At 34.8% G+C, this 26886-nt stretch overlaps 3 protein-coding genes across 7 annotated transcripts; all 3 read left to right on the forward strand.

Moving 5' to 3' along the window:
• Positions 1-1689: 1689 nt before the first annotated feature.
• LOC132129345 (tumor necrosis factor receptor superfamily member 1A-like) lies at positions 1690-7887 on the forward strand. Its single transcript, XM_059540897.1, has 10 exons — positions 1690-1875; positions 3046-3124; positions 3264-3371; positions 3501-3623; positions 3780-3891; positions 4279-4337; positions 4444-4593; positions 5486-5523; positions 5674-5752; positions 7133-7887. The coding sequence occupies exons 1-10, from the start codon at positions 1846-1848 to the stop codon at positions 7450-7452; spliced, it is 1098 nt and encodes a 365-aa protein (XP_059396880.1). The 5' UTR covers positions 1690-1845; the 3' UTR covers positions 7453-7887.
• A 5995-nt stretch (positions 7888-13882) lies between these two features.
• LOC132128901 (4-carboxy-2-hydroxymuconate-6-semialdehyde dehydrogenase-like) lies at positions 13883-18104 on the forward strand. Of its 5 annotated transcripts, none has more exons than XM_059540293.1 (14): positions 13883-14107; positions 14543-14650; positions 14743-14827; positions 14910-14983; positions 15153-15212; positions 15938-16045; positions 16132-16188; positions 16269-16399; positions 16617-16671; positions 16815-16907; positions 17239-17373; positions 17464-17565; positions 17654-17815; positions 17902-18104. In XM_059540293.1, exons 2-14 carry the CDS (start codon positions 14558-14560, stop codon positions 18037-18039), a joined length of 1293 nt encoding a protein of 430 aa, XP_059396276.1. In that variant the 5' UTR covers positions 13883-14107; positions 14543-14557; the 3' UTR covers positions 18040-18104. The 5 variants fall into 5 exon arrangements, with proteins under 5 accessions (XP_059396276.1, XP_059396277.1, XP_059396275.1 ...); XM_059540294.1 differs by having other exon boundaries at positions 14546-14650; XM_059540292.1 differs by lacking the exon at positions 13883-14107 and adding an exon at positions 14389-14427 and having other exon boundaries at positions 14546-14650.
• A 3080-nt stretch (positions 18105-21184) lies between these two features.
• On the forward strand, positions 21185-21678 carry LOC132129017 (uncharacterized oxidoreductase SP_1686-like). Its single transcript, XM_059540416.1, has 3 exons — positions 21185-21307; positions 21392-21448; positions 21529-21678. Exons 1-3 carry the CDS (start codon positions 21188-21190, stop codon positions 21676-21678), a joined length of 327 nt encoding a protein of 108 aa, XP_059396399.1. The 5' UTR covers positions 21185-21187.
• The last annotated feature ends 5208 nt before the right edge of the window (positions 21679-26886 follow it).

Below are 26886 nucleotides of genomic sequence, written 5' to 3' on the forward strand. Positions count from 1 at the left end.
GTTATGGAATGAAGCTTAACATGTGTTAATGCTTCATTTGAGACAAAAAAAAACAACAATTTTATTTTTCATATCATTTATCTTTATTTCACACCACTCTGTCCCTTCTCTGAGAAACATGCTGATCATTTCCTGCTTTTATGAAGCCCCTCCCTCAGATTGGTTAGCTAGCCCAGTGTGTTGTGATTGGCTGAAACGCCTCTAGTGCACGTCTAAACGTCCCACCGCTCTCCTCAGAGGCCTGTGCTCTGGTTGTATTGTAAACAACGGCGTCATTAATATCCCTTAACAGTTTGAGCCCGATTGAGAATCAGAGGATATTTACATTTACATTTATTCATTTAGCTGACGCTTTTATCCAAAGCGACTTACAATTGCTATATATGTCAGAGGTCGCACGCCTCTGGAGCAACTACGGGGTTAAGTGTCTTGCTCAGGGACACATTGGTGTCTCACAGTGGATTCGAACCTGGGTCTCTCACACCAAAGGCATGTGTCTTATCCACTGCGCCAACGCCACCCCATATTACTGAAGAGGATCGTGCAGAACCTGTGCAAGCAGGGCATTTAATGGTAGTCCTATGCTTTTTGTTTGTTGTTGTCACATACTTTTAGATACACTGTTACCTGTAAATGCTACTGCTTATGTTAGCTTTAAATATACTGTTTTGTCCTGATTAAAGCTTTAATACACTTCGCCAATTGTTGCCTTTCCCCGAGGGCGGGGTTAATCTGGGTTTGTTACCACAAACCCGGGAAGTAACTTGTTGTAGTCCCTACCAGTCGTTTCTCTAGACATTAAACTGACATAAATTTAAAAGATGTTATCTCTGCTTGCAATGAACTTTTAGCTTCATATTTTTGCAGATGTTAATGTTCAAAAAGCAACGTAACTAACTAACTAACTAACGTAAAAAAAAAGAATCAAGCAATCGCAATCAAGCACCCCTTTTTAATCGCACTGTAAATTTGTTTGTATCACTCCCAGTTCAGCTGTCCCTGCTTACCATAGATTGGTGTTTGCATGTTGCATTCAGGCTGTAATTATTAGTGATGATGGGTTTTTTTCTTTCCCCAATTGACATTGTTATACCCAGTAGGTGGCGATAAGTGACCGTATATGTGAGTGAGTCACTGAATAATTTATTCAACCACCGGTTCATTTAGGAATGAAATGCCGCTTGCGGACACAAGAATGGTTCTGTTGTCCTTTAGCTCAGACTTTTATAGGCGGCACAAAAACAGTCAACATAACTGGCAATATTGTGCCTAACGTGTTGTTCAGCTCTGCTTTATTTAAGCAATATCACACAATTGAGCTGTCTCAGAAAAAGCCCAAGACGTCTTAATGTTTTCTTAGTTGTATATTTTTAATCAAAATTCTGAATCAAAACCAAAAAAAAACTTACCAAGGGAAAATGAAGACAGTTTTTCCCTCCACTTGATGTCACTGTTTCTAAATGTGGTTTGGGTATTCATAGTCAAATTTTTTCATGTTATGTAATGTATGTGTATGATATAGGTTGGTAATGAAATTCATGTGAGCAGAAGTTTATTAACCAAATGGAAGACCTTATAAACGGTGTGATATCCAGTTTTATGCTGAGGTTTTTAGTCTGACGTGTTTTCCTGTTTCTCATCTGTCACTCGAATCTTGTAGGCTACTTTAAGGCTTTCTGGGTTGGTTACTCACCTTCCTGTCTAAACAGATACTCTCGCAGAGTGAAGCAGAAGTTTGAAGCCACAAATGATGACATGAAGCAGTGTTGGAGTATTTTATGTTTTCATCAATTTGTAAGTCTATGAATACATGACTCTTGAGCTAAAACTGAACAACATCTCATCATGACTGTGTCAACACTGTGTTTGGATTTGGTACGTATTTAATTTTTACTAGCATTGTTGTTGTTGCCTTTCCTTGGACAGGTTTCGCTATAATTGCTATCTTATAAATGTTTTTACCTCATTGCAAAATTAGAAAGCCCTCAGTTTCAACTGTTATTTATGTATTTTTTCCATTTCTGATTATAGATAAGTACTTTTTCAGTAACCACCATCCTGTTACAATTACCTGTCTTAAAATGGCTACATATTGTTACAACACTTTGGTTAACCTCAACAACAATAGAGAAACATTTGTGTGTAATTAAGCTTTACAGACTTCGAGTCTGGTTAAATAGATCATTGCCATCTGTTATATACTTTGAGTTGAGTGGGCAAAATCTATATTTTATTATAATATATTTAATAAAGAACTAATTATCTTTGGTAAAGGTCTGTTTTATTTATTTAATAAAATTAAGACAATGATAAACTTAAAATCCATTAATAATAAAAAGGTATTTAAGTCTACGGGTTTAAGGCCTCAATACGAAACAGCATGGATTCAAAAGGGTGGGATACAAGGAACTAAAGATAAATAGATAAATGTATTAATTCTTTAGAATATAGGTTTAAGAATACTTTTTCTGTATTCTTGCTTCTAACTCGAAATGTTGGCGTTTATCTCTAGTGATTGTTCATTGTACAGCATATTTCTATACACTTTAAACATCAAATGTGACATATACTTGGATTGACTGTCCTTGTGTATATTATATTTTAATGTTTATTGACTAAATCGTTTTTTCTAAAATATTGTATTATTATTTTTCAGATGTGTAAGTTTAAGTGGGTTATCCTATTTCATTATGGTGGTAATGTCTAAATAGAATCATTTTTCAAAGTACTTTTATACCGACAGCTCTGTACTTTTAGTGTATGTCAGTGTCACCAGTTACCTGTCTACTTTTTATTTTAGGAGCAGCAATGTTGATACCAATGTGTGTATATTTTAATTGTTTTCCTTTCTGTATATTGTCACATTTAAAATATTTCTCACTAAGTATTTAAAATGCACAAGGGAACATGATATTTGGGGGTCTTTTTTTATAAACAGACAACTATTTCAGTTTTATTTTTGGAGTATTTAGGTATTTAAATATGATGGTATTTTTTATGTTCAGAGGACACTGACATTGACTGCAGTTAATTGTTTTATTTCAGGTATTTATACTATTCATAGTCCCCCAATGCCAATGCCAAAGTAAAATTCCACCCTTGACAAATGGAAATTGTTCAGCAGGTAAACAGACATGCCTCCCACTAACTAAAATAAAAACAATAGTAAAACCACATGAAAAACATCCATAATAGATGGACCTTTGTAAATAAATTATCCAAAATTCAAGTTTTTTATCTTGTTATTTTGACATTTCCTGCAGGATATTTCAAATCACAACATGGTTGTCAGATGTGTGAGAGCAATTTTTACACTTCCTTCCCAAATTCTCTAAAAACGTGTTTCAGATGTACTCAATGTGATAGGGGCGGTAAGTAAAATAACAGAATACATTTATTGCAATTATCTAATTAATGCATGTGGAATTTAGACATTTGTAATTTATATAACTGTAGCAAGGTGGGCTTTACATCCAAATATAAGACTCCTGGTTTTACAGCTCATGAAGTAGAAGATATCACCTGTACACCAACACAGAACAGAGTCTGCGGTTGTAAAGCTAGGTATTACAAGAATGATGGTCGCTGTAAACCCTGTCTCAGCTGCCAAAACTGCACAGACTGTAAGTGTCATCAAAGGAAGTTAAATTTATGACCAAATGACACAAGTGATACTTTCTGTTGTAAATAAAAAACTAAACTAAAAATGAAATATCCTGAACATTGTGTGGCTAGGAAACTGTAACTGAATAGTTTCTTTTTCCTTTTGTGTTACTCAGGTTTGAACTGTAAAGAGAACTGTACCCAACAAATGACAAATGATAAAACCACACCAGTAGTTTGTGGGATTGGCAAATACCTGGATGATGGACAGTGCAAAAGCTGTGTTGAGTATGGGGTCTAATATTCACTTTACATCTTTTGAATCTTAATGGATTTTTGGTAAATTACTCTATTTGTGGAGAATACAGATATTTTGTTGTATTTAGTCTTTAGCATATAGGTTAATGGGTTGTGGTTTTCCTGTGCGTATAGTTTTAGCATCCGCATCAGAATTTCCTGCATTTGTAATAATGTTTGCCAGCTTTATTAGCTATGAAACATTATTTAAGTTTCAAGCACACCAAAAAATATGTAAAACTTGTGATACTGTTTATATGGTAAATACAATTGTAGTTTTGTTATTGTTGTGTTTTGCAGATATTTGTCATGAAAGTGTCTTGGGTCAAAGTACATTTTGAGTATAAATGTTCTATTGCTTAATGTAATTTGTTTCAGGTCTAAGTGCACGAAAGAGTCCTGTAAATCTTTTTGTAGTCCTACAGATGAAGCAAAAGGTATCATGACATCCTAACATGTATAATTAGACATTTTTATATTTGCAAACCTTTGAAGCAAGAAATAAGAAGGTTCGATTTTGACACATATTGTCCCTTTTCTTAGGTTTTTCTAAAGCGCTGTTGCTGGTATTATTGATCAGTGTGACCTTATTGGCTGGTGTTCTCTGTCTTCTTCTCATCTGGTTCTGTAGACGGAGATGGCTTTGCAAAATCTGGCATGTTGGCAAACCTCCAAACATTCAGATTCAACCAGGTTCACATTCACTCACATGCACTTGATTTAGATTAATGAAGCTTGCTATACCTTTAAAGGGGTCATATGATGTTGCTAAAAATAACTTTAATTTGTGTATTCTGTGTAATGAAATATGTTTATGCAGTTTATGGGTCAAAAAACATTATTTTCCACACTATGTACATCATTGTTTCAGCTCTATGCCCTGCCTTTCTGAATTTTTTTTACAAAGATCATCATTCTGAAAGTGAGGTGTGCTCTGATTGGTCTGCTATTCAGTGCGTTGTGATTGGCCGAATACCTCAAGCGTGTGACAGAAATGTTACGCCCCTTACCATACTGTCATGCCTGGTGCGACGAGACAAAAACATTAAAACCCATTATAAACAAGGCATTTGTTGCATCCCGTGGGGACATAATTATGGATTTGACTAATGCGTTCTTTTTACACGTTGCGTTGCATCGTGCCGCATAAGCAGTTAACCATGTCTGCATTTGTGATCGAAGAAATGACAAACAACAAGCGTTACTCTACACTGCTCAAATCTCACGTTTGAATCATCAGCGGCAAATTCTTTAAATATGAAAACGTACTTACAGACTGTGAGTCAGAACAGCCGACAGATCAGGAAACAGTTCTCTATAAAATGTGCTTCGCACATCTGAATATTTGGGTTGAACTGTTCTGGAACAGTTTTGTCTTTGCAACTTTAGGGATCTGATCTATTCACGAACAGCTTGTAACACTCCAAAGAGAAAGAAATCGCATCATATGACCCCTTTAATATGATCATTACATTAATTCTGTGGTTTCAGTTCTTTCTTAAAATAGGAAATGCACATTGATTTGGGAAATCTGCATTTTGCAAATTTCGTTAGTGAATTCTGTTTTGTTTGAATCTTTCAGCAGATCAACCTAATGATTTAATCAGCATCCCCACAGCAATGGTTTGTATTTGTTTTTTGTTATTTAACATGTTTCTGATGTTATGTACAGTTAAATTGCAAAGTGGAAATTATGTTGAGGATTTTTTTTCATGTGTTCTGACATTTTAAGTGATAAGCATCACCTTGATAACCATTTGTTTGTCTTTAAAGGAACTGACAGGACACAACGTCCACAGTGGAGATTTACAGAGCATCATGGGCCCTCTGATAGCAAACGGAAACCCAAAATGTAATTATATAAAACTTTAAAGGGGTCATGAAATGAAGAATCTAAATGTTCTTGATATTTACATTTATAAGAGATTACTCTACAATAAAAACATACTGCGAGTTTAAAAACTCAAAACTAACTCCGCCTCCACTGTGCAATGGGTTGTATGCAGTATTAGCTATTAGAGTGCAGTAAAAGTTTTCGAGAGAGTTTGCATGCTCATTTCATATGCCAAGATATTAGTCAATCATAGCGGTGGGCATTTACATTGAAGTCTCACAGTAGACATGGCCCTTCCAACGTAGCGCTCAACTCAGAGAGCTAAATCCAGGGTAGAAAATGGCCATTAATATATAAATTATGACCTTTTCTGATTGTAAGATTATAAGTTCACATCAAGAAACATAAAATGTAAAAAAAAATGCATTTCGTGACCCCTATAAGTCATTGCAAAATGTAATGAAGTTTAGGTTTAGAACCGTTTCTGAATATTTCAAGTCTTTCTTGTCAACTATTAGTCTTATCCTTTTGCCAATCACGTAGGCTCGTGTTAAACTGATTGTGATCGGCTAGTCTCCAGTCATACATTCCAAATTCTAAGAACTTCTGAGAACTGTCCAATCAGATAATAACTTCTCACAACTCTCACACTTTCCGTTGCTTCCTTGGTGTGTGGAGCCTCACAGCTTTGTTGAAAGGGCGTTAAAATTAGCTGATTAAGTAATTCTCAGAGTAGTAAAGAAATTTTTCTTTTTCTTCTCACAATATAGCCAAAATATTTTCCTTAAAAACTACATTAAAAACCCTGAAAAAGAACTCATATAACTGCATATTATTATTGAAGTTAGGAGTTCTTATTAGTTGCAGTATTCAGCTGTCAAATTTTTGCTAAAATGCTGAAAATCACTCCGCTCATCCAGCACTACTTTAATTCTTTCATACTACTTAGTCTTGTTTTTTTTAAAAGCACAACTGGCTTATCAATTTTACTGAAAGAAAGAACAAGTCAATAGAAAAGCAGAAAAAGCTCTGGTAATTTTCTGTATTTTTTTTCTGTAAGTTTCCAGACATTTTTTGGAACACCTAAAAACACAACCCAATATAATGCAAAACTCAAAATACAGGGAAACACCTATGAAAAATCAATATGGAAAATAATTTCATATTTCCAGTACATTAAACCTTTTGAGTTCAATACATTAACATAACATTGTTGCAGTGCTCATCTAGACTGATTGATATATGCACTGTGCTTAACTGTTTGATTTTCCATCATGATTCTTTTGCCATATAACTTACAGTCTTCTGATAGGCCTACTCTACGTGCATGCTCACCTCATTAAAAGGAGATTTACCCACGAGCTTGGGGTTACTCAATCTTTATCTACTTTCCCCCAGTGATGCAGGTGTTGCAGAAGGAGTCCTGGCCAGCATCAGTGCTGTACATGGTCATAAGAGAGATTCCTGTGACGCGTTGGAAGGAATTTTTGCGACTGCTTTCTGTGTCTGATGATCAGATGGAACGGATTGAGCTGGAGGCAGGCCCATCCTATCTGGAAAAGCAGTATCATATGCTACGTCTGTGGAGCCAGAACAGTGGAGCGAAGATTGAGAATATCTACTCAACATTACACTACATGAACCTGTCAGGCTGTGCCCAGGAACTGCAAGAGAAACTAGAACAACTGCAAGCAAGCATGAAAGCTCACTCATCTTGACTCCCTCTCCTCATGTGTGTGAGCTGCAGTTGCATTTCACAATCATTTACAGGGAACACTGAACAGCAGATGCTGTGTCTTCTGAACTTTTAACAGAAAACCTCAGTCAAAAATATTTTACTTTGTGAATTGTTTTATTTGAGTATAATATAGATTATTATGCATATCATAGGTGCTTTGTAATAACCGATTGTAATCATTGTTCTTGGTTAAATTAATCAGCCTTGTGTCACTATACTCTACAAATGTGGATTTTTAAAGAATTGTTGACCAATTCAAAGTTTGAATATAAATGTTTCAATTTTATCATCCATCAGCTTAAGGAGCTAACTAGTGGTTTTCAGGAGAAACTTAGCTGCTTATTTGTTTCACGCTAAAGGTTATTTTAAGTTCTCAGTCATATTGTGCATGGGCATGTTGGAAGTATTGTGTCACACTCACTTTGTCACACCAGTATACATGTGTTTCTTTTCTTAATAAAAACATAATGAATATGTGGAATGTGTATTGCTCTTGACAGCAACATGTTAAAACATGGAAAGCGCGACAAAGCGTGTCCTTTCTGTGCAGACAGAGAAAAGTTCTGACATTAAGTTTAGTCAATGTCAGCAAACAGTGGCTAGGGCCTCTGAGCTTTGTAAAGGAAATTCCCCTTTCATCTGGTTTCCCAGGTTCATCTGACTTCTGTTTAAACCACAGTGAAGATCAAAAGCAGTTTCACTTTTTTATTTTGTTTTTCCAGGCATGTATATAACCATAACCTATTTGCTAAGCTGCATCTTGTCATTTCGAAGAAAGATCCAGTAGCCCATGTTCTCTGGGAAATGTGAAATATAACCTCCACCTCCAAATATTCTTTGGTAATTTTGATACTTTAAACCTTTCAGTCCAGAAATACCCATTCAAACAGAAAACTTATATCTTGATAAATGAAATTTGAGTTTACTTTTAGCTTTATAATCTTGAGAGATTCAGTGTTGTCCCAATTTATTGATCTATATTTTCATTAAGCTCTTTGACGTTCAATGGCTTAATTTTATTTTTGTCCAGTCCTCTTTAACTTTAGATAAGTTAGTCATTTGGACTGGGCTGGGAAACTGGGAAATGCCCCTTTTTTCTAGATTAAATATGCTCTTTATTTTAGTTACAGCCATAAAGAGACTGGTTTCTTGAAATGTTGTAATTGTACATTCTTTAAAAATATATGTCATTGTTCATTGTCATTGTGTAATGTAGACGAATGCAGACGTGCAAGAAAAAAAATCTGCTTTTATTCTTTCCACACAGGCCTGTACCCATCACTGACATAGGCCTATTTTGTTTTATAACAGAAGTTGTAAAATAATTACCTCATATTAAATTATGCTTTGGTGCTGCGAGGATAAAAAGCCAAGATAGCAGATCTTCTCATTCGAGATGCCTAAGAAAACCCCCTCACCGACCGATAACCAGTTAATCAACCAATAGTTTTTAAAATGGATACGGAATGAAAACAAACATAACACTCCAAGTAAAACAGTGCTAAACTTTAGTACAAAAAAAAAAAATACTGTACCATGGAAATGTACTGTATTTTTTACATACAACTATTAACATATCAATTATACCATTATCATTCATGTTAGTTCATAGTGCATTAACTAATATAAACAGATTCAACTTAAAATTAAAAAATGTATTAGTAAATGCTGTAACTTTGTTGGATAACAAATGAATAAAAGTGACCAGCTGGATAAAAACTATTAGATGGTAAGTAATGTCACATTAAAAAAAAAAAAACTTGTGTTTTTGTCACATTGTTTTAACCACTTGAGGTATATGTTAGCGTCCTCTCAGCCTTGATGGCAACCATACTGTTGATTTCCAATAATGCAGCATCTAGTCAGCAATTTAAATCCATGAAAACATGCTGTTTTGTGGTCTGTTTTAAATCCCCAACTAAAGTCTGCTGCTTCATGCAGCTCTTATAGTCTCATATGTCAAAACCAACAGCATGAGGCATCAGTGATTCTGCCACCTAGAGGCTGTTCTCATACTGTATAATAAGAGTAGACCTTCTCAGCCGCTCCAGCAACAGAAACAACCCAGAAAAATATTGGTGTGGAGTTGCTGATAACCCATTTATCAGTGCCAATTTATCAGCAAAACCGACCATGTGGTCACCCTCCATTAATTAGCTGTTTCAGGTTTGTTTAATTAAGGTTGTAACTAAACTCTGCAGAACTTTTGACCTACAGGAGCAGAACTGAACGCTACTATCTTATTCAGTCTCCTGTGCTTCCTTCAGGTCTGCTGTTGGTGTGCACGCTCTTGTTAAAACCTGGTGCAGATGGACCTCAGATTCTCACAGCACATGCTTGGTCGTGTTGAGGAGGTTTACCGTCTTCTTCTAAACATTGAGCACACAACCCACGGCCACCGATTCTTGCACACCTTGCAATACTGCAGCTGCATCAAGGATTCCTCTATGATGCCCATCAGGTGCCAGATTATATCTCTCTTAAAGTTCACCTTAAAATGTGTCTATGATAAAAAATATATACATTTTTGTCTTAACAGTAAGTAATCTCTCTGGTGTCTTACAGCTACTAAAGAAGCTGATCAATTCAGGAGACACTAGCTGTCTGTGGCCCCTTTTATCTGTAACATCTTTACAAGACCGAGCACTTCTAGAAAAACACTGACACACCTCTTCTAAATGTATACTGTGTGGCCAGCAAGCAGAAGTGCAGTAAGGGAAGCTGTGCCCTGTTTGTCCATTGCCATTATGGCTTCAGGTAACGAGGGCATGTTGTTTTCAGACACAAAATTTACATTAAATTTAAATTACAAAATATTTTTATTTATGCAAATTTCAGTTATGTGCTTCTGTTAATGATTCCATTATATAATCTTGTTTTTAAATATCATATAAGTCTTATGATTATCTCAACAGAAATGATATTATAAAGAGAAGAAGGTAACTCAAAACACTGCTGTTTTCTCTTTCCTAACTGGTTAACTGATTATTCTTTAGGTGGTGCAGCAGTAGATTCCCTGTTGGAGAGAGCAAGATGTAATGCTCTGTTGAGCCAATGGAAGACTGCTATCTTTGACTTCACTGCAATCCTTAAAGAGCACACAGACTATGTGCAGGCTTTGTATGGAAGAGGACTTACTTATCTTATGCTGACATGACATAACATAACGTGAAACAAAAGTCTGATAATTTGTTGTTCCAGCTTGTTAAATTAAAAAAAAATGGCTTTCAAATATAATTTAAAATCATTCATAATTTACTAATTTTATCCTTTAAAATTAAATTGTATCATTACGACTATCTATATCTTCATCACCTGTGCAGATATTAAACAAATATTATTTAGTTTAGTATTTTGATTTATAAAAAACATTTAAAACAACCAAAGTGCTGTACAGGAAATATCTAAAAAAAAAAATACTTCCTTTCTGATTCTATGTTAATGTGGGGATTCAAGGGGTACATTTATTTATGACTAGAAGTTTATTGGTAGATGCATTTTTTAGAATCCGTTCACAGCCTGTTTTACAAATACTTTTCTGCTTCATCTTACCCTGTTACTCAGCGAGACAGATTCAACTCTTCAGTGGCTAATAAAGTGTTTCTGTGCTTCCAGGCAGCATCTCAGCAGGCCAGCAGTGTTTCTGAAAATGGTCAGTGGGAGCAGGCTTTAGCCCTCCTAACACTAGCAGTGCGAGCGGTCAGTGAGATGAAGCCTCAGTATACCTCAGGCAGTGTGCAGCCTGTCTGGCCCACCTGGGCCTCCACGAGAGGGTGGTGTCTGATCTGAATAAGGTCATCCAGGGCCACAGTGCAGATGGCAGAGAGGAGCAAAGGGTTTGGGCAGAGGACCTTTGCCGCAGAGGCAGTAGTCTGTTGTTCTGTTGCCGTGAAGAGTCTGGCTTACAGGACTTTTCTCAAGCCCTGGACCTGCACCAGGAACAAGCCCTGCTATGTGTAGAGGCTGGTCTGGGAACGCAACGCCTTGCTGAAATGTTTCTGCGCTTTGCACTGCAGAACTATGGGCAGCAGAAACTCGAAAAAGCTTGGCTTCTGACAGAGACTGGGCTTAAAGTGGACAGCAGCCATGTAGAACTGTGCAGACTGAGGGCTAGGATTAAACGAGAAGTCTCAGGTCCACGTACTGTGCACTAGAGATGAAACGTACATGAGAAGACTAGTTGAACTGTTAATTGATGGTGACACAATGGTTTATGACTTGATGGTTTATATTCATTCTGCAAGAATTTCTAATAATAAATATGCAAATGTTGCTGTAAGTTATTCTGATACAGCAGACTCTTACAATTGATCTTTATGTAAAATATATATTTTTTTGTGATCTATAATAAGGTTTGTCAGGCTTTAAGTAGTCTTATCTGACATGCACACTACTGTTCTGTTGGGGTCGGTAAGATTGTTTTGTTTTATCAATGTTTTCATACTGATATTAAATTAAAGAAAGGTTTCTTTTGCACCATATCAGCATGTTATAGTGATTTCTGAAGGATCATGTGACACTGAAGACTGAAGTAATGGCTGCTGAAAACTCAGCTTTGCCATTACAGGAATAAATAACATTTTTAAATATATTAAAATAGAAAATCTTTATATAATGTATATAATTTAAGACATTAAATAAATCATTGTCCAAGTAATATAATTGAAAGTGTTTGAAAATCATTTATTTGTTTTAGTCAAAGTCATTGTTGTGTTTAATGAAGCAAAATTATGTCCAGAAACAACTTTGCAAGACATTTAACCCATTCCTGTTCATAGCAAACACTGCTTCTTTTAGACACAGATGATAAATCAAATAAATTCAAAGAAAATGTGCAATACAAGCATAATGATATAACGTTCACATTATATACGCAACTGTTCAAATGTTTGGGGTCAGTAAGAAAAGAAGTCTCACCAATGCAATACTGATAAAATTTAAATTAACTGTTTGCTATTTTAAGATATTTTAAAATATTTTGACATTTATTCCTGTGATGGCAAAGATGAATTTAAAAAAACCATTACTCCAGTCCTCAGTGTCAGTTTTGTGGAAACTGTGATACATATTGTTTTTCTAGGATACATTAATAAATAAAAGTTATACATTTACGATAAGATATCTAACCATGATGATGTTATTTCCATTGGAAACTAGTAGTACTTTTTGGGTCAGGATCTTCAGCAGTTTTCTGATTTGAGGAGAGGACACAGGGTAATGTCATACTGTATATAATATTGTACAGTGATGGGCTGCTGAAAAAGCTTCAGTCTTGTGGTTCTTATTAGGATGTTCATAAGACTCCTCTCAGTCTTCAAAAACAAATGATAGTCAAGTAATTATCACTTTCTTTCTAATTATCACACCGCAACTGTCTGCCGCCTCTATTCCCTCGAATGACCCCACCATCACCTTGCTGAGAGCAAAACTAGGATGTGGCTGCTAAAGTGACACTTGGGTGAGTTGTTATAAAGTAAGAGCTGAAAAAAGCCAATGTGTGACATAGACAGAGGGTACACAATAAACATACAGTTTTTGTAAAATTTTTGCACATTTTGTGTATGAGTGTGTTAAATTAAACTGAATGAAAAGTTATTACTCATTACAGATTCAATCCACAAGAGGGAGCACTGCGATACTTCTCGGTATTAATCTCACTTAATATCAGATTTAAATTTTTCTGAAGGATTACATTTAGAATCTGTAAAGCCAAATATAGATCGAATGAGAAAGGAAGCAAATAGATGCAACGTGAAATAAGGAATAATACAGACTTTAGACAGAAAACAAAAGCAGTTCAAACTGATGTAAGAAATATATTAATTCATTCAGTGTAGGCTAAATATCATCGAAAAGATCCGACTCAAATAAACTGTTTATTCCTTAAATTGCATTTTACTTATAAACATAAAGATTTTACAGCGATTTCCTAATCCTAATCCAACTCAGATGTTTAAAACTCACATACACGAGTCGTGTTTCTTTGTAATGTAGGCCTATGCTGCCTTCACGTGCTATATCGGAAATTAAAATTAATAAAAAATGGATTAAAATTAATCGACAGAGTAAATAATTATCATGGAAAATGTTTCTAAAAATAAATTGGAAGCGTGGTGGTGGTGGTGATTCGTGTGCTGTAGTTCGTTTATACACTAATTTTAGCTGTTTAGCTCTGCCGTCTGTATTTAGGCTTCAGAATTCATAAAACGTATATTATTTTGTGAAGATTATCTCGATGGCTATGTTTGAACAGAGATCTTATTCTTTGCGATAATCCAAAAGCCTATGAAAAAAACTTTTTGTCGAGGGAACCAGTGCGACCGCTAACAGCCGATCCGCCTACAAACTGACGTCATAGCTCCCCAACTCCTTTCTACCGTCTTTGATCAGGCGTTGCTCTTGCGTAATTTGAACGTCATCGCTCAAACGTAAACAAGGAAGTAACCTTGCAAGACTGTGAATGGGCCGAGCGCTCTGTTTTACTTGAATTCATATATATTTGAACTCTTACTTGTATTTGAATATATTTTAAGTTTGTATTTATACACGTAACCAAGCACTTGAAGCATACAATCCAGATTCAGGACCGATAATTCCGATTTGTTAAAGCGCACTGGGATTTCGTTGGTAACAAGGTAACACTTGAGAATGCATGATACCTTCATTTATTTCTACATAACAGAGCGTTTGACCCGTTTACAAACGACAGCTCACTTCAGTGTTTTCAGATGAACACAGTATATTGTTTGACACTGCAAAAAAAATGGTTTATTATCAATACCATGCTAAAAAATGGCTTAATTATTTACTGCACTCTGGTAACCAGTATCTAACCCATCATAGAGTAACACTGACCTTTATAATGCTGTGTAGTTTATAAACACACCTATAAAGCAAAGTCTCAACCTTACAGATCTTCAGTCTGTTTTGCATGGTATTATGTCAAAGGGACTATGTAAGATAATAGTTCAAATTATGTAGGTATATCTAGTATTTATTAATAATTTGGTTGTAGGAAGATTTTTTTTTTAAATATTTAAAATTATAAGTCTGTGTGTTGTTAATGTCAGCAGGGATCTGCTATAATGTCATCACCTGTGGATGTTATCGTGGTTGGAGCTGGTAACAGAGGAGAAAATTATTCGAACTATGCTGTGATCTTTCCTGAGCGAATGCGGGTATGACTTCTGTTTTAATCTCGCTTTAACAGACATCAGTTCTGCTGTTTCATCGGCATGTGAATAAACATATCCTTGACAATAACTCTCAGGTTGTGGGAATTGCTGACCCCAGGGATTTTGCTCGAAAGAAACTTCAGGCACGTCACAAAGTAGCTGATGAAAACACTTTCAATGGTATGTCTGGCTTTCTGTTACAGTAACATTAATGCATCTGTTTCCTTTTGAAGTGCCTTGATTTTTTTTTGTTTTCACATAGATTGGCATTGCATAGTAGAGAAAGAGAAATTTGCAGATGCAGTATTGATCTGCTCTCCTGATCGTCTTCACAAGGTATGTGATTTCCATGTGTGGTTGGTCAATGTTCACATGATACTGACTTCTGACAGTCAGCATGGTGTGCTTAGCTATTTTTTTTTTTTTACTGGTTAATGCATAACTTGCACTTATTTTTTTCTGCTTTTGAATGGGTTCATTGTCCAACCATTTTATTGTTCTTCAGGACCCTGCCGTGGCTTTAGCTAAGAAAGGCTACCATGTATTGCTGGAAAAACCAATGGCTGTAAGTGTTTGCAATAAGGCACCATGACATGATGCTTTTTTTTTTTAGGGCTCTATTATTTGTTTTAAAAGCATTTTAAAAATGCAGTTCTTGCATACATTATCTGAAGGATCCTCTTCTGTCATAAGCATATTTCTGAATTAAAGTTTAGACATTTTTAAGGGCAAAAAAAAGGTTGTCAACTGTCCTGATATCATCTTGGAAGAAAAAAAAAGTATTTTTTTTTGGGGGGGGGGGGATCCTTATTAAGTAGTTTTGTCAAAATCATTCATTATTATTTATAAATGTATGCATTTAGCAGACGCTTTTATCCAAATTATTTATGACAACAAGGCAAGGATATTTTAGGTTATAAAATGTCATGTCACGTGATTCCCCAAAAACTTAATAATATTTGTAAATTAACATAGAAAAATACTTTGAGAAATTTGTTTCTACATAAAAATGTTATTATATACATTAAAAATATATAAAAAAAATTTCTGGAAGAGATGTAAGGAAAATATGTTAAACCACATGACATTTTTAGAGTTGATACATTTTAAGCTTCAAAATGGCATAAATATTTACCAACATGAATATAAAGAATACATAAACTAGACTTATAATTCATTGACCCACAGTCACTTGTGGTATTGTCCATGATTTGTGTATGGTTTTATTTTATAGGTATTTTATTTATTATTATTATATAAAATAAGTATTATTTTATTATGGTTTTTAAGGTTACAGAGGAGGACTGCACAGAGATTGTAGAGGCTTGCATTCAGAGTGGTGTCATGCTCACAGTGTGCCATGTTCTCCGATACGACCCTGTCATCCACAGAATTAAAGTAGTTACACTTTTCTTTAAGTCTTAATAAACAACTATAGCAGGTCTCAGGCAGAAGAGAACATTTTTTTTTGTTCAACATTTCAGGGGCTGATTGACAGCGGTGTGATTGGCGATGTCATCCACATTCAACATCTGGAACCAGTAGGATGTGTTTAATATGTTTGCGGTGTGCGTGTGCTGCGTGTCTCTCTGTGTTGTGTCAGCCCTGTCTTCTCTGATAGGTGGGGTTCTATCATTTTGCTCACTCCTTTGTCAGAGGGAACTGGAGAAACGAGGCGGAAAGCTCTTTTGCTCTGCTAGCCAAATCCTGCCATGATTTGGATCTGATTCATCACTGGGCTGGTGGACGAAGGTACACTTGTATTGTAACATGACTCGTGTACATGTGTTGGAGCTGAAGAAAAGTGTTAGTAAATTAACAGAAAGACTGAGTGAAATACTTTGTGAATTATCATCAAATTAAATCCAAGTCATTTTTTCTAGCTTCTTTATGTATCAATATTTGTAAGTTTTAAGGTAGATCTTAAATATTTTTTGGGAGGTTAAAAATTAAAGGTTTTATTTTACAGGTGTATCAAAGTTTCATCATTTGGGTCTCTTAGCCACTTCACAAAAGAGAACAAGGTTGGTCTTTTTTATTTTTTTATTTTGTATTATTATTATTACTTTTTTATATTAAATGGAAAACAAAATGAATTACAAAATATAAATGTAAAAACATATATATATATATATATATATATATATGTATTTCACAATTTTCCTAGCCAGCAAATGCTGCGAATCGCTGTATAGACTGTCCTGTAGAGGGGGATTGTGCATACTCGGCAAAGAAAATCTACTTGGATCAAGTGAAAAGAGTAATGTATTCATGTATACTAATTTTCACAAGTTGGTGGTCAGTAAGGTTTTTATTCAGCTGGGACACATTAAATTGATAAGTAAATTAAATTAAGTAAAGATATTTAATATATTTCAAATTATTTATATTTTAAATGCATGTTGTTCTTTTAAACTTTCTATTCATAAAATAATTCTGCAGCCTTTAAAAACATCTTAAAGCCCCCAAAATTTTGTAAAAGCGACACAACATTACTTTCTTTACTCTGCTTAATGAAGTTTATATTCATATGATGTATATAGCCCAAAAAGAACAAATCTTTTATGGATTACATTTTCTTGATAAATCAGGGAGGTGTTGGCTGGCCAGTGTCAGTGATTTGCTCCAACTCAGTTCCTGATATTGAATCTGTGACTGAAGCCCTCAGAACAGGACCTTACGGCCGCTGTGTGTATGAATGTGACAACGATGTGTGCTCAAATCAGGTTGGAGTATCTCCTATACACTTGCCTGTCAGATGTTCCCTTTCCACTTGTCCACAAAGTAGAATGTATTCTGTTTTTGATTTATTGCAGGTAGTGAACATGGAATTTGAAGGAGGCTTGACTGCTGCATTCACCATGGTAGCATTTACAGAGGAAATATGTCTTCGCAAAACATCTATCCATGGTAGTAAGGTTGGACATCATGTTCATTTGTGTCACCATTTCAGCTTTTTGATGGCTGTAAAGAGATTTAACATCTATTTGCTCTTTCTTTCACAAGGGGGAACTGTCCTACAATGGATATGAGATCAAAGTGTTCGACTTCCTTACTAGAAAGACCACAAAATACACCGCAGACATGAAAGTTCCAGGTAACTTTGGTACTGGGGGTCACGGGGCAGCAGATTATCACCTTATCGACTCCTTCATTGCAGCTGTGAAGGTAAGACGTTGGATCTGGAAGATAGTTTTCTCAATGTTTATCTCATATGATCACTCCTGAGGCTTCCTTTCTCTTTCTCATTATAGCATAAGGACCCATCTCGGATTAGGTCAGGTCCTAAAGAGACATTAGCAAGTCATAAGCTAGTGTTTGCTGCTGAACGCGCACGCATGGAAAGCAGGGTTGTGTTCTGTGACTACCCATGTGAAGGAGAGAGCAGTTAAATGTTTTTATGTATGAGAAAACCAAATCTACACAGTGTGGATTTATTTTATATTTCACTACATATTCATTTTAGAAATAGACCAACTGTGTCAAATGTGTTGTCTGTTTTATTCAGAGGAATTATAAAACGACAGTAAATGTTGAATCACATTTCTTGCATTTTATGTATGAAAGATACTTGAATTATTAATGTAAAACTGATTGTTTCATTTTTAAGTTTACCTAGATTGTTGTGTCATCAAAATGACTATGAGGAATTATTAATTACCTAAATAAAATCATTGTATGTTGTCACTTTTGTTCAGATTGAATGTATTTTTTATGGTGCATAACTTGAAACCTCTACTTTTTTATTATTCTCAGGTAAAGTCAAATCTGAAGTTACAAATAATTACAACTTTATCCAGAAGACTCATGCCTTGTCGGTTCTTTCTCATTATGATAAATTAATGCCCCAGGAGGGACATTTTGTTATAAAAATACATTGAATTATTTCAGTTTCTCTCTCTAGAAGTGGAAATATTTTACTTATTTAAAAAATTTCTCTAATACATGTTTTCTTCTCTTTTTTGAGCACAGATAAGTTATTTGTAGAGTGATATTTAGCGCAGTCTCATTCTTATATCTTTAATACTAAATTCGTCTCTGTGCACACACATAACTTTCCAGCCTAACACTCACAATACTATTGGATGAATATTACAACACTTTTTTTATAACAAAATTTTTTATTTGTGTTATAAAAAAAACCACATTTGTAACCATTACATCATTGTCTATATAAGGTCATTCCAGGACATAAAATAATACAGCATTACTTAATTTATCACCTAAATACATCAAACAATGAGACGAGGAAATTGTGTCTTATTACACAGCAATATAGTCATCAAATATTTTAGAAAAAAAAATGGATTTTACATTTTCATCTGTTTATCTTTCAGTGGCTGACAGTCAAATTAAGTGGATTGTCTGCATATGCCTAGAAGCCTATATGTTATTTTCCCCATTTATTGCAGTCCAGATTTTCAGTTATTTAAAATGATAGTGTGTGAGGAGCTAAACCATTTAGTATAATGTACCAACAGCAATGACAAATGATGATTGAAACACATGAAATATAAACTTTGACGATGTGGTAATAAAATATTCTATAGTTATATAATGGCAACTTTATACATTAGTCACTAAATGTAAATGGTGTTTCAGACTGGGAGAGGTGACATGTGTTGAAGGGAGTCATAACCTTGCATTCTGTCCACACAGTTCCCATCCTTGTTAGTTTGCTGACTTTGTGGGCAGGTTACTGGAACAGTGCATTGTATTTGATACTTTTGAAGGTTAAAAAAAACCCTGCTCTATGTAAATAGGTAGATTGAATCTGTTTTACAAAACTTTTTTTTTTCTTAAAGAAAAAGTGGGCCTTGAAAAGAATAAGCAGAATGAATTATGTAAAATCATACACTACCATTTAAAAGTTTGAGGTCAGTGAGATTAAAAATAAATAAATAAATAAACTTTTATTTAGCAAGGATGCATTAAACTGGACAGTTACTTTAAATTGCAAATCTTAAAACTGAATTTATCATGCACATCCATAAAAAGGATCACTGACTTTGATGCAAAACCTTATATTCATCCAGCTAACAAATTAACAAACAAATGAAAGTTAAATTAAATAATAAATTAAATGCAAAATGTAAGAAAAAGATACTAATTGCCATTCAATGCAAATGTCATTAAAAATATCTGACTAAAATAAACTGTTCATTCATTAATTGGAGATTTTTCGGGTTTGTTTGTTTGAGTGTGTGTGTGTGTGTAATGTAAGTTAGTTAAAAATATTATGCATTCCATGGAAGAAATGTATCCGGGTTTGGAACGACATGACCAGTAAATGATGGCAAGTTCGTTCAAGTGTTGCTCTTGTGTAATTAAACTTCATTGCTCAAATGTAAACAAGAAAGTAACTTAACATTTTGGACATAAATAATGTAAACATCCATTATTAGGACATATAATTTGTGAAAGCTACATATATACATATATATATATATATATATATATATATATATATATATATATATATATAAAAAGATACCTTGCAATTATCTTTCACTTATCTTTTGGATGTCTATATTCTCATAGTATAAGTTTTGTTTAACAGTGTTTAGCACAAGCGACTTATCAAACTTCCAAAAAGCCAGTTTAGCATGAGTGTCTAAACTTATGAGCCCAATTTTTTGTGATTTAAAAAGAACAGTATTTATGATTATGAGTACGTACACAAAGTATGGCAAGAGTTCATCAGCGAAGAAAAATAGTGGACAAAAATTGAAAGTGGATCACAGGGTGCCTCAAACACTAAGATTGTGTCCAAACAACACAGAACTTCTGCTGCAAAGTGAGAGCAAACATTAATATTCACACTGAAGACCTTTCCACAAAAAACAACCAAAGGGAACTTCACAGTGCCAACATTTAATAAAGAGCTGCATATGCTAAAACTTGAATCAGACACCAGTGTTAAAATGCGATGGAGCACCAAAATAAACTTCAACATCTGCCCTGGCCAGTTCAATCACCAGATTTGAATATTATGGAGAAAAGAGGGAGAAGTAGAATCCCTCCTCCAACATCTCTAAAGTAACTGGCGGATGTTTAATAGACAACATTCAAAATATCACATTCCATTGGAGAAAAGTTCAAAGGTTTTAAGAATCTCCACCAAGAAGGGAAGCTTAAGGCAAATGATAGTAAAACACCCTAATAAAGAAATATATAGCTTATTCCCCAGGTGTTAACATTATCGTGTTCAACCCCAGTGCTGTTAAATCAGCAGGGATCTGCTATAATGTCATCATGTTATCGTGGTTGGAGCTGGGAACAGAGGAGAAATACAGTATATTCTGACTATGTGATGTGATTCCCCAAACACTTAATGATATTTGTAAATTAATCATTCACAATGTTTGTGAAAAATGTTACTAGAACTATATTAGTATAAAAGATTTTCAAAACTACATTAAACCACATTGAACTAGATTGTTCCTCTTCACTCTCTTGAATTACAGACATCTGTAGTATTGTCCATGATATGTTTATGATTTAATTTTATTATTACATAATATTATTGATTATTTTATTATGGTTTTTAAGGTTACAGAGGAGGACTGCACAGAGATTGTAGAGGCTTGCATTCAGAGTGGTGTCATGCTCACAGTGTGCCATGTTCTCCGATACGACCCTGTCATCCACAGAATTAAAGTAGTTACACTTTTCTTTAAGTCTTAATAAACAACTATAGCAGGTCTCAGGCAGAAGAGAACATTTTTTTGTTCAACATTTCAGGGGCTGATTGACAGCGGTGTGATTGGCGATGTCATCCACATTCAACATCTGGAACCAGTAGGATGTGTTTAATATGTTTGCGGTGTGCGTGTGCTGCGTGTCTCTCTGTGTTGTGTCAGCCCTGTCTTCTCTGATAGGTGGGGTTCTATCATTTTGCTCACTCCTTTGTCAGAGGGAACTGGAGAAACGAGGCGGAAAGCTCTTTTGCTCTGCTAGCCAAATCCTGCCATGATTTGGATCTGATTCATCACTGGGCTGGTGGACGAAGGTACACTAAATCTAATTAGCTGATAGTGAATTAATAGAAAGAGTGACTTCTTTTATTAGTGAGTTCAGGCTTGCACAGGATGTTGAAATTTAACCTCATTGGATGATGATGTGATGCTGATTATAATTATATTGGGTCACTAATCTGGAAGGGGCTCTTAAGTTTTAGCTCTGGCCTTTTGTTTCTGTCTTTTGAGACTTCTTTTTTCAATTTTTCATCAAAATAAATCCATATTGTTTTCCAACTTCAGAAGGTTTAATGGTAGATCTTAAAATTTATTCAGCTAGTGAAATCATATTTTTTAGAGCTTAACATGTTAAAATGTAATTTAGTTCCCTTAGCCATTTCACAAAAGAGAACAAAGTTGGTATTAATATTCTTATGTATTCATTCATTTCTTTCTTTCTTTCTTTCTTTTTTAAACTGCCCTATTACTTCCTACCTGTCTGACCATCAGCATTGCATCTGTATCTGCCAGGCTAAGTCCACTTCTGCTTCTGTCTCACACGGTGTTCCCCAGGGATATGTTTTTGTTCCTTTACTCTTCAACATCTACATGCTCCCATTAGGTAATATTATCCGTCATCATGGCTTCAACTTCCACATATGCAGATGACACCCAACTCTATATCTATTCTCAACATAACTCATTTCCCCACTAACTCCATATCTGCTTGTACCAATGGTATAAATGCTTGTTTGGATGTCCAGTAACTCTCTCAAACTCAATACTGATAAAACATATCTACTTCTTGTTGATTCACCTAAAATAGTAGCTCATTTCTGTGGTGACAGTGTTAACATATAAGGTACTCCCGCCCACTATCTTAACTTGCAAAATAAATTTTAATCGCACAACGTTTCGGTCACACGACCTTCATCAGGAGACAGTGGTGACAGTGTTAACATCATTGGCATCTTGTTCGACCTTCCACCACAGTTAAAAACCTGGATACAGTTTTCAATTCTTCTCTTTCCTTCGTTCCCCACATTTCTTCTCTCACTAAGTCTGCCTTCTTTCACCTCTGTAATATCGCTCATTTATGTCCTGTTTTAAGTATCAATGATGCGGAGATATTGGTTCTTGTTTTCATGGCTTTTTAAAATAAACAAACGTATTTTTTATTTCACAATTTTCCTAGCCAGCAAATCCTGCAAATTGCTTTTAATACTGTCCTGTAGAGGGTGTTTGTGAGTACTCTGTAAAGAAAATCTATTTGGATTGAGTAAAAAGAGCAATGTCTTCATGTTCACTACCGTTAACAAGTTAGGGGTCAGTAAATGTTTTTTAAAGAAAGTAATATTTTATTCAGCTCGGAGATGCATTAAATTTAACAAAAGTGACAGTAAAGACTTTAATGTTACGGAAGATTTGAACTTTCATTCTAACAACACCCATTAACTGCAGAGGATCCATTGGTGAGCAAGTAATATCAATTTTATATTTCTCCAAATCTGTTCTGATTAAGATAAAGAGAAAGACAAATACATTTACATCTTGGATGGCCTGAAAGTGAGTACATTTTCCTTTTTTGGGTGAACTATGCCTTTAAGTACAGGTGCATCCCAATAAATTAGAATGTCGTTAAACAGTTAATTTATTTCAGTAATTCAACTAAAATTGTGAAACTTATGTATTATTATGTATTCAATGCACACAGACTTAAGTAGTTTAAGACTTGGTTCTTTTAATTGTGATGATTTTGGCTCACATTTAACAAAAGCCCATCAATTCATTATCTCAAGAAATAAGAAAATGGTGGCCTGCCAATCAGCTAATCAACTCAAAACATTGAACCTTCAAAATGGTCTCTCAGTTTGGTTCACTAGGCTACACAATCATGGGGAAGACTGCTGATCTGGCAGTTGTCAAAAGACAATCATTGACACCCTTCACAAGGAGGGTAAGCCACAAACATTCATTGCCAAACAAGCTGGCTCTTCACAGAGTGCTGTATCCAAGCATGTTAACAGAAAGTTGAGTGGAAGGAAAAAGTGAGCCAACTGAGAGAACTGCAGCCTTATGAGGATTGTCAAGCAAAATCGATTCAAGAATTTGAGTGAACTTCACAAGGAATGGACTGAGGCTGGGGTCAAGGCATCAAGAGCCACCACACACAGACGTGTCAAGGAATTTGCTGAAACACAGACAACATCAGAGGTGTCTTACCTGGGCTAAGGAGAAGAAGAACTGGACTGTTGCCCAGTGGTCCAAAGTCCAGGGTTAAGTTTCCACAGTCTGTGATGATTTGGGATGCAATCTCATCTGCTGGTGTTGGTCCATTGTGTTTTTTGAAAACCAAAGTCACTGCACCTGTTTAAATTTTGGAGCACTTCATGCTTCCTTCTGCTGACTAGCTCTTTGAAGATGCTGATTTCATTTTCCAGCAGGATTTGGCACCTGCCCACACTGCCAAAAGCACCAAAAGTTGGTTAAATGACCATGGTGTTAGTGTGCTTGACTGGCCAGAAAACTCACCAGACCTAAACCCCAGACAGAATCTATGGGGTATTGTCAAGAGGAAAATGAGAAACAAGAGACCAAAAAATGCAGATGAGCTGAAGGCCACTGTCAAAGAAACCTGGTCTTCCATACCACCTCAGCAGTGCCACAAACTGATCACCTCCATGCCACGCTGAATTGAGGCAATAATTAAAGCTAAAGGAAGCCCCTACCAAGTATTGAGTGCATGTACAATAGGCCTAAATTAATACTTTCCAGAAGGCCAACAATTCACTAAAAATGTTTTTTTATTGGTCTAATAAAGTATTATAATTTGTTGAGAGAATGAATTGGTGGGTTTTTGTTAAATGTGAGCCAAAATCATCACAATTAAAAGAACCAAAGACGTTAACTACTTCAGTCTGTGTGCATTGAATTTTTAATACAGGAGTTTCACAGTTTGAGTTGAAATACTAAAATAAATGAACTTGTCCACAACATTCTAATTTATTAGGTTGCAAGTGTAGATTGTCTGCATATGCTAAGAAGCCAACATTTTTATTAGTTAAAATAAATAAATAAATCTGATATATTATAATCCAGATTTGTAATTACAGTGTGTAAGGAGCTCAACAATTTAGCAGCACATTTTAAAACAACCGAAATTACAAATAATCACTGATATACACTGAAATATAAACTTTAATGGTGTGATAATAAAGCTATCTATAATTAAATAACAGATATCTTTTTTTTTTTTTTTTTTAACATTAGTCAATAAATGTAAATGGCGTTTCAGTTTGGGAGTTGTAGGGTGTCATAACCTTGCAGTCTGTCCACACAGTTCCCATCTTTGTTAGTTTGCTGACTTTGTGGGAAGGTTATCTTGGTTGTGGGCAGTTTACTTGAACAGATTACAAGAGCATTGCATTTGATGTAGGTAAAAAACCTTTATGAATTTCTTCATGAACACCACATCCAAAACTTTGCTTTACAAAACGCTTTATGTAAATAGGTACATTGAGCCTGTTTTTCTTCCTTAAAAAAATTATGGTTTAAATATTGGCTTTGAAACACAAGCAGAAAGAATGCTTTTTTTTTTTTTTTTTTAAATAAATGTGTACTTTTATTCAGTAAGGATGCAATAAATTGATCTAAAGTGAAAATAAAGACATTTATAATATTACAAACTATTTCTGTTTCAAATAAATGCAGATCTTTTGAACTTTCGTTTCATCAAAGAATCTTGAATTAATAATAATAAAAAAAAATGTATCACACTTCCCAAAAAATATTAAGCAGCACAAACATTTTCAAAATTGATATCAATAAGAAATTTCTAGAGCAACAAATCAGTATGTTGGAACAATTTCTTAAGAATCATGTGACACTGAAGACTTTAGTAAATTGCATTAATAAAATATTTTTAAATAAAATATAAAACAGTTTTAAATTATAATAATATTTCAAAATATTACTGTTTTAATGTATTCTTGATTAAATAAATGCAGCCTTGGTGAGCATAATCTTACCAACTGCAGCTTTTTACATGTTAGAGTATGTAAAATCATTCTTAAATAATGGATTCAACGTATGTACAAATTAATTACACATAAATTTACAGTTGGGGCAAAACGGAAGTCCAAACAGTAAAGCTAACAAAAAAAAAAAACCCTTTATTTTATCTCTATAAGCTTTGTGGTTAAGGCACTCTGTTGAAGTCATTATTTAATTCTCTCATATAAGGAGCCAGGGGATAAAACTTGTATTTTTATACCTCTGCCCCAAATGACTCAGAAATTGTCATATAAATAATCTCTTCTTGCCACAATGTCTAAAATACAGGATATACCACATTGCGTCACTCTGCACACTGGCCACTTTTAAACAAGCATAGTTTTGTTATGACTGTGCAGGAGTGTGAACATTGAACTCACTGGTTGTGTAATGAATCAGATGACGGCTAGCTCCCACATCTAACATGAGCATTGCCCAGATGGATCTGATTATTTGTGTGAGCAGTAGCCAACAGAATATTTTCTTTTTGCTATGACATCTGATCAGCATGGCCAAAGTGAATAACAAATGATTTCCACTCGAAACCAGCATGCATCATCATGAACTCAGCTTGAGAACCTTGTGACTCATAAAATACAGCTGTCGACTCAAACAAAGGCAGGCTTTTTATCATCTGGAAGTACAATCACGTTTTTACAGGGCTGTGTGATATGCTTAGTTAGTTATTTAGGTTTTGTGATGTCACTATATACGGATATTCTGCTATGCACGTCTTCTAAAAGTTACACACATATGATTTCCATGGTGTAATTTGTATTATTATAAAATCTCCAGTCTGGTTCACAGATATTAATGCCCAGCAGGGGTCAATAGGGTTTATATCTATCTGGCACAAAAGTCATTCAAAACAGCACTTTATTATGCAATTCTGCTATTAAACTAAAACTCTTGAATAACCCACTCATGGCAAATGGTTCTTATCATGTTTTCTCTCATAACAGAAGCTGAAACAGCAAACTATCCATCCAGAAGAATTGTTTTTCTTTGTGGTCAGTTCTGGGGAAGCAATGTGCTTTCTGAAAAATTGGTGAGTGGGAGTTAAAAAGGTTAAATAGGGTGAGCTATAAGTCACAGGAAGACTAAGGAAAAACTGAACTTCAAAAAGTGCATGTTCTAAATCTTTGAGTGGCATCCTGAACATCTGCAAATGGCTTTCAAAATCCATTCTTTTGATGTATGTAGTTCACACTGATGAAATAAGGAAAA

This window comes from Carassius carassius, chromosome 46 (assembly GCF_963082965.1).
Source record: "Carassius carassius chromosome 46, fCarCar2.1, whole genome shotgun sequence".
Lineage (NCBI taxonomy): Eukaryota > Metazoa > Chordata > Actinopteri > Cypriniformes > Cyprinidae > Carassius > Carassius carassius.